This window comes from Trematomus bernacchii, unplaced genomic scaffold (assembly GCF_902827165.1).
Source record: "Trematomus bernacchii unplaced genomic scaffold, fTreBer1.1, whole genome shotgun sequence".
In the NCBI taxonomy this organism is placed as follows: Eukaryota; Metazoa; Chordata; class Actinopteri; order Perciformes; family Nototheniidae; genus Trematomus; species Trematomus bernacchii.
The window spans coordinates 15,894,637-15,916,122 of NW_022987648.1; the positions used below are offsets into that span (position 1 = coordinate 15,894,637).

Here is a 21,486-nt window from a genome sequence, read left to right on the forward strand (position 1 = left end):
TGCTGCGTTTTCGCGTTTGGCTCATTTTCCATCCGAAAAACACGTTGTCTACCTGTCCTGTACCACTTGGTATGACTTCTCTCTCGCGTATTCCGTTAAGACCCACCCCATCTCACTCCTCGTGCTGAAACCTACCAAACAGAGTAGGGGCGGGTCTTCACAGAATACGTTTGGGGAACAAAATCAAGCTTTTTAAAAGGAGAGTGGATTTTGGCAGGCAGTGAGTGCGGACCAACGATTGAACGATAACAAGAACGGCTCTCACCAAGTACGACTCGGTTCCCCTCGTTCGTACCAAAGAGCCGTTCAAAAGAATCGGCTCGTTCGCGACCGACACATCACTAGTGTCAGTTAGAAGTACAGCGGATCTACCGATAAACGGGAAAAAATAATGTCATCGTTTCACCGGGAGTTTGAGAGCCAGATAACCCGGTCAGATATTATTTTCTGGAACGATCGGCAAAGGAAACAACTGAAGATTTAAGCTTTCAGCTGTAAATCTTACGGGAGTAAACCATGTTCAATCAGGTGAGCGGTTATGCGTTATAAAAATACTTTATTAACGTCCGGGCTCGGTAACTCTGTGTCATTTGTGTTGGTAATGTTAGTTTAAACGTATGTACGTTGAACCTGTGATGGACGAGAATATCCAGAAGTGTAACTTAACGAATACAGCTCTTGTTAAGTTACCTGGCTCCGTAAATTAACATGTGTTATTGTTGTGGTAACTTTCACACTACCTCATCATAGCTGTTTAACGCTTTAACGTGACTGTAATTAAACCGTTTAAACAGCAGCGGTCCTATTTCTTTATTATTCCGTTATGATTCCGTTAGTTAAGAAGGCGTTGTAAACTGAGTGAACAAATAAGCTGTGAGCAAAATGAGGGATTTATTTTCCGTGTCAAAACCAAAATATGTGTCCGAAAAAGGGTACAGAGAGCACTTTTAGCCTCTCAAAAACGAAGCTCACAGATACCCTGTAACCAGTGGTGTAATGTAGCTACTCAAGTACATTTACTCAAGTACTGTACTAAAATAAGATTGTTGGGTCCTTACCAATATTGTTGGGTCCTTACCAATATTGTTCTTTTTACTTCACTACAATTATTTGACACAATTAATTACTATTTACTTAGTATTATATTTATTTACAGATTCAGATTAATATCTATTACAAAACATAAACTAATACATAAACTATAATACACAATTATGATTAGGATATGCAGCAGTGGCATATAACAAAGTAGGTCCACTTTTTCCAGCTGTGATGAACACATTATTGCACCAAAACTAATAATCCAGTAATTTATATGATTCTGAAAGGGGACATGACGCACAATAAGTACTTTTACTTTTGATAATCTAAGTATCAATGCCAATACTTTTATACTTTTACTTAAGTAACATTTTGAATGCAGGACTCTTACTCGTAAGAGAGTATTTTTACACTTTAGTATTTCTATTTTTCCCATCTGTAATAAATAGTGTTACCATGTCTTGAAAGGTTATAAATTCACCAATCTAACCCCAACACATTATATGGTCTCATTATCCATAGACAAACAGTATTTTGTATCATATTTGCTTTTATTGATGACTGTTTTCGCATCAGTAGGTGTGCATTACCTTCTAACATGTTTTTTTTACTGTCAGGTAATTTGAGGTGAAATCTGCTGCCTTGGCTACCTTGACCATCAGTGGTATGGCCCCGGCTCTTACCAAAACCTTGAAAGATGGCCATGGGATCCACCTGTCCTCCCCTCCTGCCTCGGTCAGAATGGACTCAGATGGAAGAGTCATGTGTAGTTCTGAGCTGGAATCTCAGATGGGCTTAACAGATGATGGTGACCTCCAGAAGATGTGGCTGAACCTTTCCCTGTTCCCCTCTCTGGACCTGTGTCTCCCTCTGAGCCCCCTGGAGTTCCCTGCCAACCCGGTGCTCTCCCCCTGTCTGCAGGCGTCTGCCAAGCAGTGTGAGACCGAGCTCCTCCCCAGCCCGGCCTCCCTCCTCAGCCTCCTCTCCTTCCCTAAAGGCCTGAGAGATTCTCATCAGGTGGCCTGCGTCTTCCCAGGTGTACCCGACATGTTTTTAGTCCCTGTCCCTGAGCACAATGGCCAAGAGGCTTGTCTGCTGCATGGTGCTGCTCCTGAATATGGGCCAGGTGGTGGTGATGTGCAGCATTCCCCTTTTATGCGGAGTGTTCCTCCTTCTTATTGCCATGGAGAGAGTGGCTCCCAGGGCTACACTCCATACTTTGCACTCCAACCTACACTGTCACAGGGGAGAGTGACTCCAATGGGCTGTCCTAGTGCATCTTCAGTGCAGCCTTGCAATTGCAGGGTGAACTCCGACCAGCTGGCACCGAGAGCTGGGAAGGAGCAGCTCTGCAGGCAGGCAGGGCTGCAAAGCCGAGCTCAGAGGCTGCAGAGGAGACTGCAAGCGCTGCTAGGAGAGCATGCTTTGCAACACTGTGACCAGCAACTAGAGGGGCTGAAAAAGCATTGTCAAATCAGCGGCGTGTCTCTGGACAGCTCAGACTCCTTAAATTCCTTTATACTACCTCCACAAGTGGGAAGTGATCCCTATTGTTCTTGGCTGGATTCGCCCACAGCCTCGTTTTCCTTCTCAGAGCTCAGAGAGTTCAGCTGCTCCAGCCAGGCGCTGCTGAGAGGCCTGCAGGAGGCATTGGACTCTGAGGCCACCGCCAGCAGCAGCTCAGATGAGGAGGGAGAGGAAGTTAGGATCCACACTAAAAAGAAAACGTCACCTGTGTGAGTATCCGGAAGGTGGAAGTTTATAAGTAACCTAACCCTAACATTAATAGACGAAACTACATTTCTGGATCCCTTTTCAGAGCTACTTATCATTTGTATTTTAATTTTTTTACTTCAAATATCATGTGAAGCCATTAAATGATTTGTTAAAGGTCCCCTATTATACTGTTTTTCATCAATATATTATAGGCCTCAGATATATACAAAACATGTCTCTGAAGTGTTTGGCTCGAAATACCAAACAGATCGTGCATTGTAGCATCCCATAATCCCCTCTGTTTCAGCCCTGTTTCAAAAGTGCTGATTCTCTGTCTGTTACTTTAGATGAAAATAAGGAGCCACGCCCCTCTGAGAGATATTTGGTTAAAAAGAACACTGGTGCTCTAGTACCCCTTTCACACCAACGGTGTTTCAGGGCCGGTTCGGTGCTGGTGCTTGAAAAGCACCGGGTTTTCCTGTTCACACCGCAGCGGAGCAGCGTCATAGCTCCGGAATCCGGTTCGTTTCGAGCACCAAAAAGTTGTCCGTCTAGAAGCAAGAACCGCATACGTCACGCTTACGTCGGAGGGGGGCGAGATTAACCTGAGCTAACACTTAAGGCGAGTACGGCAAATAAAAGTTGTAACAAGCAGTAGTGCTGAGCAAAGTGACTAGAACGCAACCACACACTTGTTAAAAAAAACACACTTTATAAAGTCAGGCAACACTAACCAGGCTTCGTGTGATTCTGTTTATTTGTACCTTACTTTGACCATCCGTTCGCTGTTATTGATCATTGTGGAGAGCAGGCAGACGTTTTGTTTGTTATTATAGCAGCTATCGGATGGAATCAATACATGGGCTGCACAGGTTGTCATGTCCGACTATCACAAGTAGAATCATAATGAAAAATACGTCGGTAAAAAGTGCCTGTAGAAAACTGCTTAGCAAGTAGTCAGTTTAGCTTCGGTTGCTATGCTAACATCACCCATGTTATACCAGAGAAACTTTCATAACAGCGTTGTGATGCCAAACAGCGTCAATTCAGACTGACACCAAACAGCGTCAATTCAGACTGACACACATTCACTTAAGGGGAACTGGGGATATGTATCAGCTGCTTGTGTGACAGTCAGACAGTGAATACTTTAGAGCCGTGTGAGCTAACCCGGAGCTAACGGGAGAATACACTCGTGGAAGAGCAGCCGGCCAGCACTGCAGCGGTCGGTAAATGCCGCTGAAACACATTAATAAACAATGAACCACGGCACTCTGGAGAAAAGTATAAGGTTGGAGAAGTCGTTATTTAATTTAATCTGGCTTCGTATGATTAAAAGCAACGCAGTCCCCGGCCCGTTGTTATTGTGAGGTGAGCTCCGGCGTTGGGGAGAAACTCAGCGACGTAAACTGTGACGTCATGACGCAGCAGCGGCAGCACCAGTCGGGCTCTGAGCGGTGTGAAAAGAGCCGGCGCTAAACCGAAGAACCAGTTCTGAACCAGAAAAGCTCTAGCACGGAGCTTGAACCGGAGTTGCGTTGGTGTGAAAGGGGCATTAGAGGAGATTCAGGTGATCAGGTGGGCGGGGGTTACCTTGGTTGGTTATTGGCTAATGGTTACACAAGCGAAAAAAATCGTTATGACATCATAAAGTGGCCAAAATCTGATCAGCTCATTTTCAGACAGTTTTTATATAAATGGATCAGGACAAGAAGAGAGAGAATCTTTTTCCCTGAAACTTTCAGAATCTCTTAACACAGAGGGGACACATGTTATTGTATAAAAGACATGACCAAGTGGATTTTGCATAATAGGTGCCCTTTAATGGATAAAACCCATACTTTTGGTTATACATTTTTGTAAACTGCTACTTGTTTACTGGGCTGTTTTGCTTATTCGAAAGCTAATTTTCCACTCACTGAGCATGGAACGGTCGGTTTCTATTTTTACAAGCAAATTGAGTAAGACCCATTTCCTGGTCTCTTATGTTGTGGGCCACTTTGAAATCGAGGTCTGTTTCTTATTTTGAACTTTGTGTATTTTTAAGAGCTGCAGTTTGTCACATGTTTCACAGCTGGTTTTGCCAGCTAAATAAACACGCTACAAAGGAGACACTTGAGAATCCCTTGAACCTCATATATTTTGTGTATCAAATTAAGAAGAACCATGTGATTTCACACAGTGTCAAATATGAAGTTACCAACTAGTGTTGTAGAAAACAATAGGAAACTATTTACACAAAGTTAACTGCACTCTCACTGCCAAAATATTTGTTATGCTCTTCTGGGATTGGGTTGCCAGAAGCCAGCTGTTGTTGTCGATGGAGCCAATGAGTTCAGGACAATGGAGATACTGAAACTCAACGAGTTGAAACTTGTTTAAAAAAAACACAGATTTAATCAGATTGGTTTATTCCAGGATGGCAGATTATACGATTTGGAAAGTCATCTGAGTGAAAGAGTTCCACTGTGTCTTCTGTACGGCACATATTTTACTTGGCGTTCAGAAGAGATTACACTGTGTTTGTCGTAAGCACTAGTTCTGTCTTCCCAGCTGTGGAGAGTATGATGACATTGTTCAGCCATACACACACACACACACACACACACACACACACACACACACACACACACACACACACACACACACACACACACACACACACACACACACACACGAACAGACATTCTTTTTCCATGCTGCATTCAGAACATGTTCAACACACTTTGCCCACTGGCTAGGAAATAAACACGGCGATGCCAGCAAGCCACATGGCAGCCATTCCTCCCCATCTTGCTCCTCTTTATTATGTTGTGTGTGTGTGTGTGTGTGTGTGTGTGTGTGTGTGTGTGTGTGTGTGTGTGTGTGTGTGTGTGTGTGTGTGTGTGTGTGTGTGTGTGTGTGTGTGTGTGTGTGTGTGTGTGTGTGTGTGTGTGTGTGTGTGTGTGTGTGTGTGTGTGTGTGTGTGTGGTGTGTGTGTGTGTGTGTGTGTGTGTGTGTGTGTGTGTGTGTGTGTGTGTGTGTGTGTGTGTGTGTGTGTGTGTGTGTGTGTGTGTGTGTGTGTGTGTGTGTGTGTGTGTGTGTGTGTGTGTGTGTGTGTGTGTGTGTGTGTGTGTGTGTGTGTGTGTGTGTGTGTGTGTGGGGTTAGTAAGGGCGTTGCTGCTTTACTCATGTCCTTTCTCTTAGGGAGTCATATTGCCCCAGACGAGAAAAATAATATTGAAATCAAGTTAAGAGTATTTTTTATTAACAAGCCACATAGCCGTATCAACTTGCATGAAAACGGTGTACATAGCACAAACATTTATTTTAACCAAAATATTTTTGCTGTTTGGATCTTTGTATTGGTTTGCTTAATAATGTGCCACAAAAGTAAATCCGTTAATGAGAAACACTGAAACATAAAATATAGGAAAGAGGAGCAATTTGGCCACAATAAAGGCATAAAAGCACCCAAAAATATTTCTGTGCAAATAACAAAATCAACATGTTGGTTTCTTCTACCCCATAATTGCCTCAAAATGCAATGACAAACAAACCAGGTGTAAAGCAGTTAATTTATATTTTATTTGAATACATAGCGGCTCGATGGTCGTGTCTACCTGATTAATATAATTTGAGAAAAACTGCTAATCGTTACATATTATATATTTGCTCAACATTTGTATTTGTAAAGTTTACTTTGAGATAGATAGGCTATGCCAGAGCAACTAACCTCATGTTACTAGGTTAATGTATTTCCCAGTCAGCAATGTGGTGACGTCAGGGATGCGTCAGTGGGGGGAAAAAAAGAGGGGTAAAATCTTGGATTTGGTCCAGTTAGACCTTTCCATTTGGACTCAATTCCTGTCAGGTCTAAGAGCAGTACAACTTTTTTTATTTCTGTCCGATGTTCTTCTTCAACCCTTGTGTTTCCTGAATCAGTGCAATAAACGGGCTGTTTACAAAAGGGGGCATTTTTATAAGCACTGAGAGAGCAGGGATGAGAAAGGGTGTTTTGTGTGTTCTTAGTGTGTGTGTGTGTGTGTGTGTGTGTGTCTTTTATTTGGCCAGCTTCTGTCATCTTGGAAGCGTCAGCTTGCCTTTTTCTACGAGTCTGTCGAACAATGCTCTGTGTTTCGTCAGTAAACCTTCCCCGGGGTGTTTTTATGGCAGGTTCCTCCTTGAAGAGGATGTCTCCTTGCTGGAAACTGGACAGTTCATTGTCCCCCTTTAGAAAATGTGGAAACAGTTGCCCTTTGACACTTTAACTTGTAAAGCAGTGACATGTTTGGTTTGATTTAATTTGGAACCACATTGCCGACCTCACCGGCAGCTGTTGCTCATTTTCAGTTTTCAGTAGTTTTGTTATTTTAGATTTTTGGGAGGATTTGTGAAAGGTTTCATGTTGGAAATCTTAAGTGCAAGACACACCCAACAGCTCTAAAGCCTCTGCAAGAGTCAGGAAATACTATCCAAATGGGGGAATTCCTAAAGCTACTACAACTTGCTGGGGCCGGCCTTGAATGAAACCAGGATTTGTCTATGGAAACTCACACCTTCTCACTTTGGAGGGTAGCCAGTGGTTTACTAGACCATTCATTTTTAATAATGAATATCTACATAAAATATGTAATGCTTGCACACTACCAGGTAAATAGTAACCTCTCCTCTCCTACCCTCTCCCATTGACTCGCCCACTGCTTGGCAGATATTCCAGGAATTTTCTCATTATACAGTTGGAAAGAGCTGCAGGGCAGCCAGGTCTGGTCATTGTCTGTGGAGTAAAGAGGGAGCCTTAACCAACGGATATTAGCTTAGAGTTGATTCAAAGTCAGTCTAGAAGCAGTCATTAAACAGCTTTGATTTTATTTGGGAAGTTCTTATTCAAATCCACCAAAACACTGGGTTTCATTTTGATCAGGCGAGCACACAACATGTTTGGTATTTTACTTCACAAGTTGATATTGTAGAATAACTACCTCACAACACCCAGGGGTAATGTCATGTATTCTATATAGCTGCTTTCTGACTGGCCTAACCTTTCTCAGTCCTGCATCCGAGTGTTTGAAGTGGGGGGAGTCCCTCCTGTCCTAGCCAAGGTCCAAGAGCACTGCCATAGCAACTATTGCTCTGCTGGAGACACACGCACACACACACACACACACACACACACACACACACACACACCACACACACACACACACACACACACACACACACACACACACACACACACACACACACACACACACAGAAGATACATGCTCACTGAACAGGCTAGTGCCATGGAAACATACTATGGATACACACCGCACAAATCAACAGGGTTTTATTCTTTGGCCTAGATAAGCTTTTGTGCTTCAGCAAAATCGGGGGGATGCCAAATGGTACGGCAACATGATTGGTGTAAGATAGGTCTTAAGAAGGCAGTGCAAATGTGTGAATTGACAAATGGATTGTGCTGTAAGTGCTCTCTTTGTGTCTCTCAATCTCCCTTCATTGTGTGACTATTCCCACTGGTGACACACTTTTCCCTGCCAGTGATTCTTGCATGCTAGCCTCTTCGCACACTTCCAGTAAATGATTGTACTGGAGTTTATGACTGCATTCAATATCTTGAAATTGTTTCAGCATTCTTGGCTGAAGCATTTTCTTCTTGTGAGGTTGTATCAGTTTCTGGGGCATTTGACAGAGAGTAATATAACTAATACCACTACACGGGTCTAAGTGTCCTCTCTCTGTCATCCATCACCCTGTCCTCCTCCAGCAGCAGCAGCAGCAGCAGCAGCAGCTGTGAGAGGCGGTGGCTGGAGCAGAGAGCGGAGCTGGGCAGCAGATGGAGTTGGCTGCAGCTGCGTCTGGCCGAGCTGGAAGGGAGGACACAACAACTGGTGGAGCTCCACAAGCACATCCGCTCTTGCAAGGTAAGACAAAAGCCCTCTGTAAAGACCCTAATAAAGGCCAGTTGACACAATAGACAGCTATAGATTATTAAGGGCTTTTACTGAGGCCTTGATACAAGTCAGTTTTAAGTGAAGAGAATGTAAATGTTCTGCCAATTGTTGCTGCAATACTGTAACATGGGATAAGACTTTTGACCAAATCTCTTATAGAAAAGTGGGCCACTGTAGTCACACTTTGAAGATACATAAAACAATGCAAGCAGCTGTCATGGACTGTTCTCACAGATAATGCCATTTTATAAATGTTAGAATAATTGTGGTAGAGTATGGCAGAGTATACAACCAAAGTTTATTTAAGTTATTTGTGTGTGTGTGTGTGTTTGTTTATTTTAGGGTGGTGTGGTGCTTGCAGAGTCCCAGCCACTGACAGACCGACAGATTCAGCAGACCCTGCTGAGAGAACTGGCGGGGTTATCCTGCACGGCCGGATCAGACGCTGACAATGAACCCTGCAGCCCCACACGCCTTCTGTACAACATAGAGAGACAGGTAGGAGGCAGGAAATAGTAAAGACACAAGTTATACCGACTGTGTAAAGAGGAATAGTAATCTTTTCCGATCTAACTCCATACACTAAATCACGAGAATAACCTTACAAATGTGTCTGTTGTGTAGAAAAGCACAGGAACTAGAGATGGTTAGACAGATTAATTAAAGTATGCATGTTGCTTGACCTTTAGCTGTTATGCTAGATAGTGAGACTGCATATGGAATGCAGAAATTCCTGCTGCTTTGTGAAGCCTAAAGGGATTTCATCTGTTGTAGGAGGGGAGCTGATGCCGAAAATCGACTGTTAATCCAAGTGCAAACTGTTTTAATGGCATACAAATAAGTCAATCTGTTTTAGTTTAAAACAAAAAGTATATTAAACATTTTACATAAATACAAAAATGACCTGCTTTGAGAAGGCTGATACTTGAGTACAAAATTATGCCAAAATGAGTACAAAAAATTGCCCGTCAATAGCTCGACAAAATCTCGGCTGTGTGTTTTCATTTCACTTGACAGAAATGAGTTTGTTTGGGCAAATAAAAGTGTTGGATGTCTTCACCTAATGTCCAACTAAATATCAACACAGGTTTCTATCCAGAATAATCGCCTTTTGAATCCTATTGTGCAACACCAGGCACATTTGAAGCTCAATTAAACAAAGGTACCTGAATAAAATGAGCTTTTTCCTTAAACCTGAATGCTATGTTTATCAGTCTGATCAATCCATTATTTTGTATGTATCCCTAAGCAATATATGGATGGTTTCTTTGTTGCAGAGTGCCCAGCTCAGCCAGATTGTCAACAGTCTGATGCCTCCTCTCAGCTTTTCACCGCTATCTAAACAAACATCCCACACCTGGAGAGGCAAGAAAGCCTTCACAAGGTACAGAGCACAACACACACACACCCACACACACACACACACACACACACACACACACACACACACACACACACACACACACACACACACACATACACATACACATACACATACACATACACATACACATACACACACACACACACAAATGACATGTCATTTAAAAATAGAAACAGAGAATCTTGTATCACCAGAGGTTTGTACATTGTCTGGTCTAGGGGTATTCTATATTCTGAATGATCAAGGTTGTTGTAATGTAACCCATTACACTACAACATGTCTTTCCTTCCTGCTGCCTTTTTAACTCTCTGTCTGGCTCTAAAGATAAAAGCCAAGCGATTAAGAAAAAAACAGCTCTTCACCCTGTGTATGCATGTAACAAGCTATTGTTTGTTTCTGGCTGTTATTCTGAAAGAAGATCTAAGACCAACAATGAATACATTTTTTTTTTAAACAATCTCGTTATTGCAGTGGTCAGAGAGAAGGCGACATTTTTGTCCCTGGGAGCTCCAAGAGAAGGAGACTGGGGACCAGGAGGCTCTTCAAATCGGATGTGTCATGCGTGTGTGCCCGCACTCGACCCCTGGTCACCTACCACAAGCCCAAACTGTTTTCTTTCAACACCTGCAACTCCAGCAGTGCAGAGGTAGGCACACAAGCAGTTATTTCCCAGTCTATCCATCTTCTCATTTACATAATGCAACTCTCACAGCACACATACACATCTATGTGCCATGACGCAAAACATGGACACCTTTCTAAACATTTATCTTCCAATAGTTTGCAACGATATCAAAGAAGTCTGACCCCAAATATGCATGTCTTTATTTGTTGTGTTATTTGCTGTTTGAATTACATTGGGTCCAGTTAGAATTATGACTTATTTACTCCTACACTTAATCTTAGTTTGAACCAGTCTGTGCTTCTAGAATAACTCTATTTCTCTACAGGAATACATTAGAATCTATTCATTAGTGCCACCATGTCCCTGCATAGTGAGGATAATGAAGACATTTGCATTTTCCCCCTCTTTATTCTGAGGAAGTGATTGTGAAGGCATTAATCAAGATGACATCAGCACTATGCCTGATTACTGTATTACTGCCCCAGTTTACTTAGGCTGCCTTTACACGGGAACGTTTGCTTTTACGCACCATATGCGTTTTCAAAAAAGTCTTCCGTTCACACGCATTCGATTCATTTAACGTGTCTGTTCACACGAGACCGCTCGACCCGCTGGAAACGCTGTAGTACATATGCCAGGCCTGTAAGTGGCGCTGCTGTCGCCACAAAATACACCAAAAGCAGCGAAGAAGACCCCGGAGCATGGTTGCCATGGTTGCCCTTCTGTTTATGCCCCGCGGTGGATTTAGCAACATGTAGTAGTTCATGTAATTCTCCATGTCCACTTGTTGCTGATGGTTGTGGTAGAGGAGCTGTAGATTTTGCACTAACATCTGTAGCATGGTCGAGCTGTAGATTTTGTACTAACATCTGTAGCATGGTCAGTAGCAGTAGCACTAGCAGTAGCTACTGACAGTAGCTACTGACCATGCTACAGCAGTGAGCAGCAGAGGTGGGGAGAGGCGGGGCTATGGCTTCATCTATCGGGAAATGATCGTATAGAGGCGATTACACAGAGCCGTTTGACCCCCCAGAGCGTTCCGTTTGCAGATCTATCCACCTTGGGACCCGTTATCGTTTGCGGGGGCCGTTTCTATCGTTTTGTTACGGCCTCGTGTAAATGAAAGGGCTATACGCAAGAGAAACTATGTGGATACAACCCGTTTCGTTCCCGTGTAAATGGGGTCTTAACCATAATGCATCAATTATTCATCCTAATTATAGGCCTACATTTGTGATTTTATAATAAATGTTTCAAATTTGATGAACTAGGACTTCAAGAAAACGGGTGCATTGGGTTCATTTAAAGCTATAGCCTTCATTTAGCCTGGGGACATTGCTATGTCCTTGCAAAGTCAGGTTTTAAGGGATTGACTATGAACTCATACATTATTATACACAATACTTTGACTTCAGTTTAGTTTTGAGTGTTTTTGTCTTCATTTAAGTCAATATTATATTATAGTACCTCAAATAATGATGTCATGTAAAATAGTTTTGATTTTGGCCTGATCTTAATGTTTGAGTCAGTTTCTATAATAAAAACACAAGGTTTAACTTTCGTTTTCTAATCACCATCTTGCTCTTCTTTAGCACACATACAAAGATATTAACCATTTTAAAGATTGACATGTTCAAATCCAACCGTTTGAAATGTAAAGGTACCTTTGGATTTGACCCTGGAGTTTTAACACCTTGCCAAACACTTGTACTCTAGCATTAGAGCCTAATAGAGTTTGTAGCTCTTTATAAAAAGAAGCAGCCCTAGGCAGCTCCATTGTGATATTGCCAGATGCAAAAGAAAGCATGTTAACAACTTAATTACTTTAATCAGTGTGCCCACAGCGCAGCTCCCTTAAATTCCCTCTGACTCATACTTTAAAAGAACACAAGGAGACGGCCAAGTTTATCCAGTAGTTTAAGAAAGTAAGTTGTCTAATCTAAAAAATAAATGTCTTTCTCTGTTTTTTCTTCTCTTTTTGTGCTTCAGGACTCTGGGAGGTCCACGTGTACTCATTCCTCTTCTCTCTCATCACCTTCCTGTTCATGTTGTTCATCCTGTGACCCTGTAGTCCTGTGCTCTGACCCCGCCTGCAGCTCCAGCAGGGCACTGTCCTCAAGGACCCCCAGCTCCAACCCTCACCCTGCAGTGTCTCTTTCATTTGGTAGGATACATATTAAAATTGCTTCATAACATTGTGTGAATGGTATGACTGTGAAAACATTATTTAACATTAAATATGAGGAAGACACTTGTATCACCTTTTATTTAAAGGTCCCCTATTATACTGTTTTTCATCAATATATAATAGGTCTCAGATACAAAACATGTCTCTGAAGTGTTTGGCTCCAAATACCAAACAGATCATGCATTGTAGCATCCCATAATCCCCTCTGTTTCAGCCCTGTTTCAAAAGTGCTGATTCTCTGTCTGTTACTTTAGATGAAAAATAAGGAGCCACTCCCCACGCCCCTCTGAGAGATATTTGGTTAAAAAGAACACAATGGTGCTCTAGGAGGAGATTCAGGTGATAAGGTGGGGGGGGTGGGTTACATCATAAAGTGGCCAAAATCTGATCAGCTCATTTTCAGACAGGTTTGTATATACAGTAAATGGATCAGGACAAAAAGAGAGCGAATCATTTTTCCTGAAACTTTCAGAATCTCTTTCCACAGAGGGGACACATGTTTCTTCTCTTTAACGTCTACATGCTACCACTGGCTCAGATAATGAAGAACAACAAAATAAGTTACCATAGCTATGCGGATGACACACAAATTTACGTAACAATTTCACCAGGAGATTATGCTCCAATTCAAACACTGAGTAAGTGCATTGAACAAATCAATGACTGGATGTGTCAGAACTTTCTCCAATTAAACAAAGATAAAACTGAGGTAATGATTTTTGGAGCCAAGGCAGAACGTATAAAAGTTAGCGGTGAGCTTCAGTCTGCAATGTTCAAAACAACAGAGAGCCAGAAATGTAGGTGTTGTCATGGACTCTGACCTGAGTTTCAACAGTCACATTAAATCAGTTACTAAATCAGCCTACTATCACCTAAAGAACATATCTAGGATTAAAAGACTAAGCAGCAGGATTTGGAAAAACTTGTCCATGCTTTTATCTTCAGTAGACTCGACTACTGTAATGGTGTCTTCACAGGTCTCACTAAAAAATCTATTAGAAAGCTGCAGCTGATTCAGAACGCCGCTGCTCGAGTCCTCACTGACACTAAGAAAGTGGATCACATTACACCTGTTCTGAAGTCTTTACACTGGCTTCCTGTGTGTCAAAGAATTAATTTCAAAATACTGCTGCTGGTTTATAAAGCTTTGAATGGTTTAGGCCCAAAATACATGTCTGACCTACTGCTAAATTATGAACCATCCAGAACTCTCAGGTCTTCAGGGACTGGTCAGCTTTCTGTCCCCAGAGTCAGAACTAAACATGGTAAAGCAGCGTTCAGTTATTATGCTCCAAATATCTGGAACAAACTCCCAGAAACCTGCAGGTCCGCTGAAACTCTTACTACTTTTAAATCCAGGCTGAAGACTTTTCTTTTTGTCGCTGCTTTTAATTGAACTATTCAGATCTTAGACTGCACTGTAACTTTTATCCATGTATTTTTTCTTTTAATGTTTATTTTATTATCTTTTCTTTTTAATGACTGATTTTAAATGCCATTTTCTTAATGTCTTTCATTTTTTGTAAAGCACTTTGAATTGCCTTGTGTTGAAAGGTGCTATATAAATACATTTGCCTTGCCTTGCCTTATGTATAAAAGACATGAAAAAGTGGATTTTGCATAATAGGTGACCTTTAAAAAAGAAAAGCTAGAATGTGGTACATTTGATTTATCTACTGTTTCCTGAGAGGTGCAGTTCACAAGAGTATTGTATTCGCTTGAATTTGACATGGTAAACCAACAGGCGCACCACACACCTGCCATCGTGTGTCATTTTCCAGTTGACGCCTGCATGTCAGACGGGCCACACAGAGGCAGTGATAGCTGGGCACATGGACTAAAGCAGTGGTGTATCATGATGTCTTACCTTGCTTCACGATGCTGCCAGTGTGTGGGCTTGAATAGCGAACAATGGATACGGATGCTTGCGTCATACACTGCCTTTGTGTTTGCCTTTTATTGCATGCTTGCATTAAGAGATGTGCTGAGTAACCGTGTTTTAACTGCATACTTACAGTATAATTGTCTCATCTTCCTTCAGGTACTCCTCAGTCCAATCAATCAGAGAAGTCCAGAGAAGAATGGTCCCTAAGGCCTTTGATTATAAATGTGGAACCATGCAGTCCATCACACTACAACAGATCCAGCTCCACACCACTGCACAACAGTAAGATCCTGCCCTTTACCAGTATTGATCACATATCCTGTACTGTTCCATGGTGCTCTCCTGTCTGATGACTGCTTTGTCTACTTTTTTTGCTCTGCATGTACTTTACTCTTACGCGTTTGCTGTGCCATGTAGAAACTCACAGAATGCATGTGAGCAGGACTGTAACAAGCTGTGTTGAGGAGTAATGGAATCGACTGGAAGGCAGAGGTGCTATTTAACAGACTGCACCTGCATTGTTGTTGTTGTAGAAACTTGCTGGCTTTGATCCACTTCTCTTTGCAGAGCTGGCAGCAAAGAAGTCTGTTTTGAAGTCAGTAGTAATTTAATGTGAATTACAAGTCTTCACTACCTGTTCCAGCTTCACAGGCGAAACCTTTTGAATGTGTTCTTTTTAAGAATAACTGCAGCTACGTCACTGGTGCTAGCGCTTTGGTCCCAATTGGATAAGGTGTAGCACGATTTTTTTTTTATCAGAGCTGTGGTGATTAGACGACTAATTGACGTTTCGTTTAACAGACACAAAATCACCAATATTCTGATAATGGATTAATTGTTCATTTTTTCAGGAAGGCCAAATTTGCCCTTCTGCTTCGTTCTGTTTCACTAAACTGACTAACTTCGGGTAAAAAAGTGACATCCTTTTGACTAAGTAAGATTGATAATGTTTATACAAATTCCTGAATAAACCTAAATGAATTGCCAGATTAATTGATCATGAAAACGATTGTTAGTTGCAGCCCTAATTGTAATTCTTATACATTTTATTGGTGTCTATTTTTACATTTAAAGTTACTTGAAACATAACATTTATAATCAAATACAAAATGTGTTATCATAACACTACAACCAATATTTAAATGATTTTTTATCCAACCTTGTTTCTAAACAACACTTAATCAATATTTATAAATTATAAAAAAAGTGGAATTTGTCTTCTTTGTCTCCCTCATGAGTTATCCTGCGCATGTCAGATATCACGCTGGCTCTGTATGAGGCTTCCAACTGAGCAGTTATCATTTGGCATTTCAGCAGTGTCGATACATTGTCTATATATATTAGTCTGATGCTAATGAACAATTACTTACTTCTGCAAATGCCTCTGGCAGCTCTGGTTTCAGGGGTTTAAGTGTTTCCATCACCATGGTTGTTTAAAGCATGTTCCCTGATCGTCAAAACGTTTTGACGGACTTCTTCCTTTTATGTGTTTAATGAATCGGTGGATTTAAAAGAAAGGCAATAAGTGCTGTAGTAGAAGTAGGTAGAGAGTATAGTGGGAAACACACAGGAGGCCAATTGGAAATTGATGAAGATGTCACTTACCCACCTCTCTATTGATTTCTTGTCGGCTTGAATTATCTTATTCTCCTTTCCTCTCCGTTCGCTCGTTCAAGCTAACGTCACCTTTGATAATAGCCTTCTACATCATCAAACCCCTTGTGATACCTGATTGTAGCTAAAGGAGAATCAGGTCACGTAAACAGTCAAAGCAAGCAGGAGATGGTCGTATGGGTAAATACTATGGAGAATAATAAAGAATGGCATAAAGGATTTAGTATTTAACTGTTAGCGAAGGCACTACAGTACAAATAATGTACTTTATTATTGAAATGTAAGGTGGATCACAGGCATTAATTCCTCCCTACAGTTCCTTCATTACTTCTACTTCTGTCCTTCTTTTCTCCTAATGGATTCTGTTAAAGTTCTGACCACAGCACTAAAACAAGGCTAAGATAAGTGTGTGCAAGTGTGTAAATTCACCCCTAACCCTGGCAGGCATTGTTTTTACAAAGTTACAAAAAAAGCTAAATAATCTATTCAAGTCCCTCAATCCATCAAATTGTCTTTAGATCAGTTTCTTCAATCATTTTCACTTGGGTTATGAAGAGAAATATATTAACATTTTACATTTTGTTAGCAAGTTATCTGCATTAATGGTGTGAGAGGAAGTCACCAGCTAAAATAATGGGACTAAAGGTTAAGGATAAGCTTTTGTAGACTTAAACCAAGGCGGAAAATAGGAATGAAAGGAAATTCCTGTGCTGTGTTTACTCAGTTTGTGTGTGTGTGTTTGTCTGTGTGTTTTATTGTAGGTCACAAATACAAGCAGCGTGCAAGGCATCATAAAAGCCGAGTTATGGGTCTGTCACCTATCAGGATGGCAGGCTCTGCTCAGAGTCAACACCGCAGAGCCAACCAGAGGAAAAGGAAGAGAAAACACAACCACAGGCTATTAGAAGGTGTGTATATGTATATGTTCACCTACTGTATTCCAGGATCATAGAAAGTAACTTAATGGTTAAAGGTTTTGTGTATGTAGTGTCTTTTGCAGCTAAACACTAGTCTCATTTGTGTGTGTGTGTGTGTGTGTGTGTGTTATACCCAGATGAGAAAGATGACCTGTACCAGCTCTATGACCTAGACAGTTCAGATGAAGTGCTGGAGGACAGCTACACACAGGCGCCACACAAGCAGGCCTCACGGGTAATACACACATTTTAAAACATGTATACTTCCGAGAACACTCATTCATGTATACAGTAACCTTTACCGGATACCAAACCTGAATTAACACTGACCCTTAAATCGGGCTAAGAAAATAATTTAACTTCATAAATTCAAAACACAACATTTGATGTGAATATGAAGAAGCTATAGTCAACAGAAAGCCTGTATCACAGCGACAATGGCTGACATTAAATGTGTGAGAAATTCTGAATCGTTGGTGTGAACTGTCACTCCATGTTTCATTTTAGGGCTGTGTTCGCAGACGACAGGGAGAGAGTGTGTACAACATCAACAACATTGTCATCCCCATGTCCCTGGCTAAAGTGGAGAAGCTGCAGTACAAAGACATCCTGACACCAAGGTAGGAAATAAAAGCTGACTGGGAAGCTATGTCCTAATGCTCTTTGTTACAAATGTTGTAGAAACTGTTGTAACAATTTCTTATAGGTCACTTTAACCATGCTTTGTGAAATACTCAGTTTTCCCTGTACTGCTACAATAAAGAGAAATTTGATTCTGCCCATTAAACTTGTTAATCGAAATGGTATAAAGTCTGTCAAGCTACCTCTTGTAAGGTAGGTTTGATTTCCCTCTCAGTAGTGAAATACCTTTATTTCCAAACAAGCAGCTTCTTAACATAAATGCATAATAATATGGCTGTTATAAAACATACTTTGAATTAGAAAAATGCTATGCCCACTGTCCACCATCGCTGTCTGTCATAAAAAACACTCCAAAAGTCTGTCTTTCTTTGCAGCTGGCGGGTGGTTGACCCCTTTTCTCTGAACTGTGAAGCAGAGAAAGAGGAGGACAAAGAGGAGGGGCAGGTAATATCTCATCTCTTAGATAACATTTCTTTTTTGGGCTATTTGTGCAGAAAATATCATCTTTATCTCTCTGTATGTGTTCTTTTCAGGAGGAGGATAACAATAACAACGTGGTTGCCCGGAGACACATGGAATTAGAGCAGAGAGAGAAGCTGCGCTGGCCATCATGGGCGAAAATAAAATGCTGCAGACGTCCTAATAGGTGAAAACCAAAGACACTAACAGAAAATACACACACAGGCTAAATAATCCAGTGTTCATTTAAATACTATTTCATCAGGTGATATGAAAATGCAAAGGGAACTATATGAATCAGGTGGATTGTGAGAAATATCAGCCTTTTCAAACATCTGAAATGTCAGTGTTTATCACGCTTTATCAGAAAATGAATTGGATCAAATCCTCGACTCACTGTCTGTGCTGACAGATGCAACCATTGCATGCTTGGCTTGCTCATCTCTGTGCATGCAAATACAGCTTGTGTGAAAGGGGAATGTTGAGTAATTTCCTCGTGAAGTTTCATGGGGTATGCTTGTTTTTCTCTCCGGCTTTGGCAGCAGGTTGTCAGGGGGCGGGATGTGCACATCAGGAGAGGAGAGCTCTGCTGAATTGAGTTGTGCTCAGCTGCTGGATACTGATGAACAGCAAAGCCCAGAGGAGTGGCTGGTAAGATCAAAAGCACCACAGCTGAAACCCCAAGTATGCTGATTCAGGAAGGAGGAGGGTCATACACAGCGATTTTCGATTGGCTGTTTCATTTTGATGCCATATCTCTAAAATAGCGGCCAGATCATAATAAACTTTATTTATATATCACCCTTTAAAACACTTATTTCAAAGTACTATGAAAATAACTAAAATACAGGTCGGATACACAATAGATATTTTCTGTAACACTCCAGTCAAAGATGTGTCTGTGGTATGATGTGCTTCAGATGAGAGGAAAAGTATAAAGTGGAAAAAACCGTGTTAAACACTCATCAATACTCTTCCCCTAGTTATATTGAGTGGGTAGCCTAGATATATCCTTGAGAGCCTACACAGATACTTGTTTCCACTTCGCTGTGGTTGATTATATTCTGATTGCGGTGCTTTGTACCACTTCGCTTTGATTGGAGAAGAAATGAGTTGCTGCTAAACCAGACGGTCCAAATCAATGTCTCCACACCACAAATATCCCCACTTCACTCTGTTGCCCTTCTATTGCTATCCAGCCCCCATACAAACCCTGATTAAAGCACAGCGTTTGATTTTTTTTAATAAGGAATCAGATTTATGTGACGCTATGATACACCCTTTAAAGTGTATGGATGGAGGCTGTGGCTCAGTGGATAGTGTGCTGGACTTTTAATCAGGGGATAGCAAGTTCGAGTCCAACTGCAGTCAGCATGTCGTTGTGTCCCTGGGCAAGACACTTCACCCCAAATTGCTCCTGTGGGGATTGTCCCCCCCACGCTTTGGATAAAAGCGTCTAACAAATGACATGTAATGTAAAGTCTAAATTCAATGGAGGTACTGATATAGGAAGTAATCTGAGTTTTATTTAACAACTTATGTAGCACATTCTTTACGTTTCTTTCCTCTTCAAAAATATCTAATATATATTTGTTATATTTTCACTCTTGTGTGCATAGAAAGTGATACATATAGCACATACTAGCACCAACATGTTCATCGTTTATTCATTGTTAATTTATATTTACAGAAGTGTGGCTCAATACCATTAATGCGCTCTTTTCCCTGGCAGCCTCAGACACCCTGGGAGCCACGAGAGTTTCCTCTAGAAAAAGACGAGGAAGACGCCCTACTCTCCGATAACCTAGAAGAAGTGGCAACAGGAGGTCAGAGTGTAACTCTACCCCCACAGCAGCAAAGAACTCCAACTCCCATCTCTCCCCTGCTTCCTGCTCTGGTATTACACTGCCGTCTGGTGGACAAAGCCAGAGCAGCTGAGAGAGCAGTGCCTTACTTTAACATGTAAGTACAGACATATAGGTGATTAGCTGTTGGGTAGTGGTATAACTTAAACATATTTTATGTCATTAAATAAGCCAGATGCATTTATAAATTATATCCATAATCATTATATTTATTTATTTAGAAATTCATTTAATTGTCTGTGCATTCATTCATCTACCAAAAAAACATTTCTTCTTTTGTAATGGATTTCTGGTTTCTGATCGATGCAGTCGTCATTACCAAATGCATGGTTCACTCACTGTTCAGAGGAATTTAGGATAATTAAGGAAGGAATGTAATAAAGATTGAAAGGTTCAAACAGTCAGTCTTTGGATCCTATCACACATTGGCAGTCATCATTTATGAAAGGGTGGTTTTGACTATCAATCAGATTTAAATATGTGAAATACATTTATTAAAAGTTGTTTCATTTCCTCTTCAGATCTCCTCACATCTGGGACCCTGACGTTAAATGATCCGTGGGATAATTGGGATACTAAATACATTCCAGGACAGTGATTTGATTGTGTCTGCTTAATACTTTAAAGTGTTTTTAATTGTATCTTGTGAGTATTGTAGCATGTGCCATAATAGTGTAAATTGACTACTGTAGCTTATGCTATACTTTTAAGTTTCAATGTACAAGAGGTACTGTATGTAGAGAAGAATGTACTAGCACTACCCAAATGTAGTCTCAGGATTGCATACTGTTTGTAGATGTCACTCACTATTTATTTATTTACAGCTGTGACTTTAGAATATAAATATATATATATATATATATGTATGTGCTTTTTAATTTCATGTTTTTTTCATGTATATATATTTTTTATGAAAGATATTATTAAACATTTACATCAGTAAACATAGCAGTGAATGTCATACTTTGCCCGCCTGTGCATTTTCTAGATTTCTCTGATGGCTGATTAGAATAGAGGAATATAATTTTAGCGTGCTTGTATGGCACATCTATAACAGTTCATCCTTTTTTGCTATAAGTCATGCGGACAATTAAGAAATTGACACATTAAGTGTCTTTACCTCCATGGTTTTTATTTTAGTCACCTGTGACATGTCTGCAACTTCAGCCAAGTGTACTTATCTAAGATGTCATTGATAAAAGGTAGTACTGGAA

The 21,486-nt window shown here is 41.0% G+C and overlaps 1 protein-coding gene across 1 annotated transcript; it reads left to right on the forward strand.

Annotated features, from left to right (window-relative positions):
- The first annotated feature begins 350 nt into the window (after positions 1 to 350).
- kansl1l (KAT8 regulatory NSL complex subunit 1-like) lies at positions 351 to 20,368 on the forward strand. The gene is given in 16 exon segments (XM_034134567.1): positions 351 to 528; positions 1,659 to 2,777; positions 8,507 to 8,663; positions 9,036 to 9,191; positions 9,971 to 10,077; positions 10,549 to 10,723; positions 12,692 to 12,866; positions 14,932 to 15,057; positions 17,151 to 17,297; positions 17,444 to 17,541; positions 17,814 to 17,926; positions 18,323 to 18,392; positions 18,482 to 18,594; positions 18,950 to 19,058; positions 20,140 to 20,226; positions 20,229 to 20,368. Coding segments are annotated over 15 exon segments (2,820 nt in total). The 5' UTR covers positions 351 to 528; positions 1,659 to 1,707; the 3' UTR covers positions 20,346 to 20,368.
- The last annotated feature ends 1,118 nt before the right edge of the window (positions 20,369 to 21,486 follow it).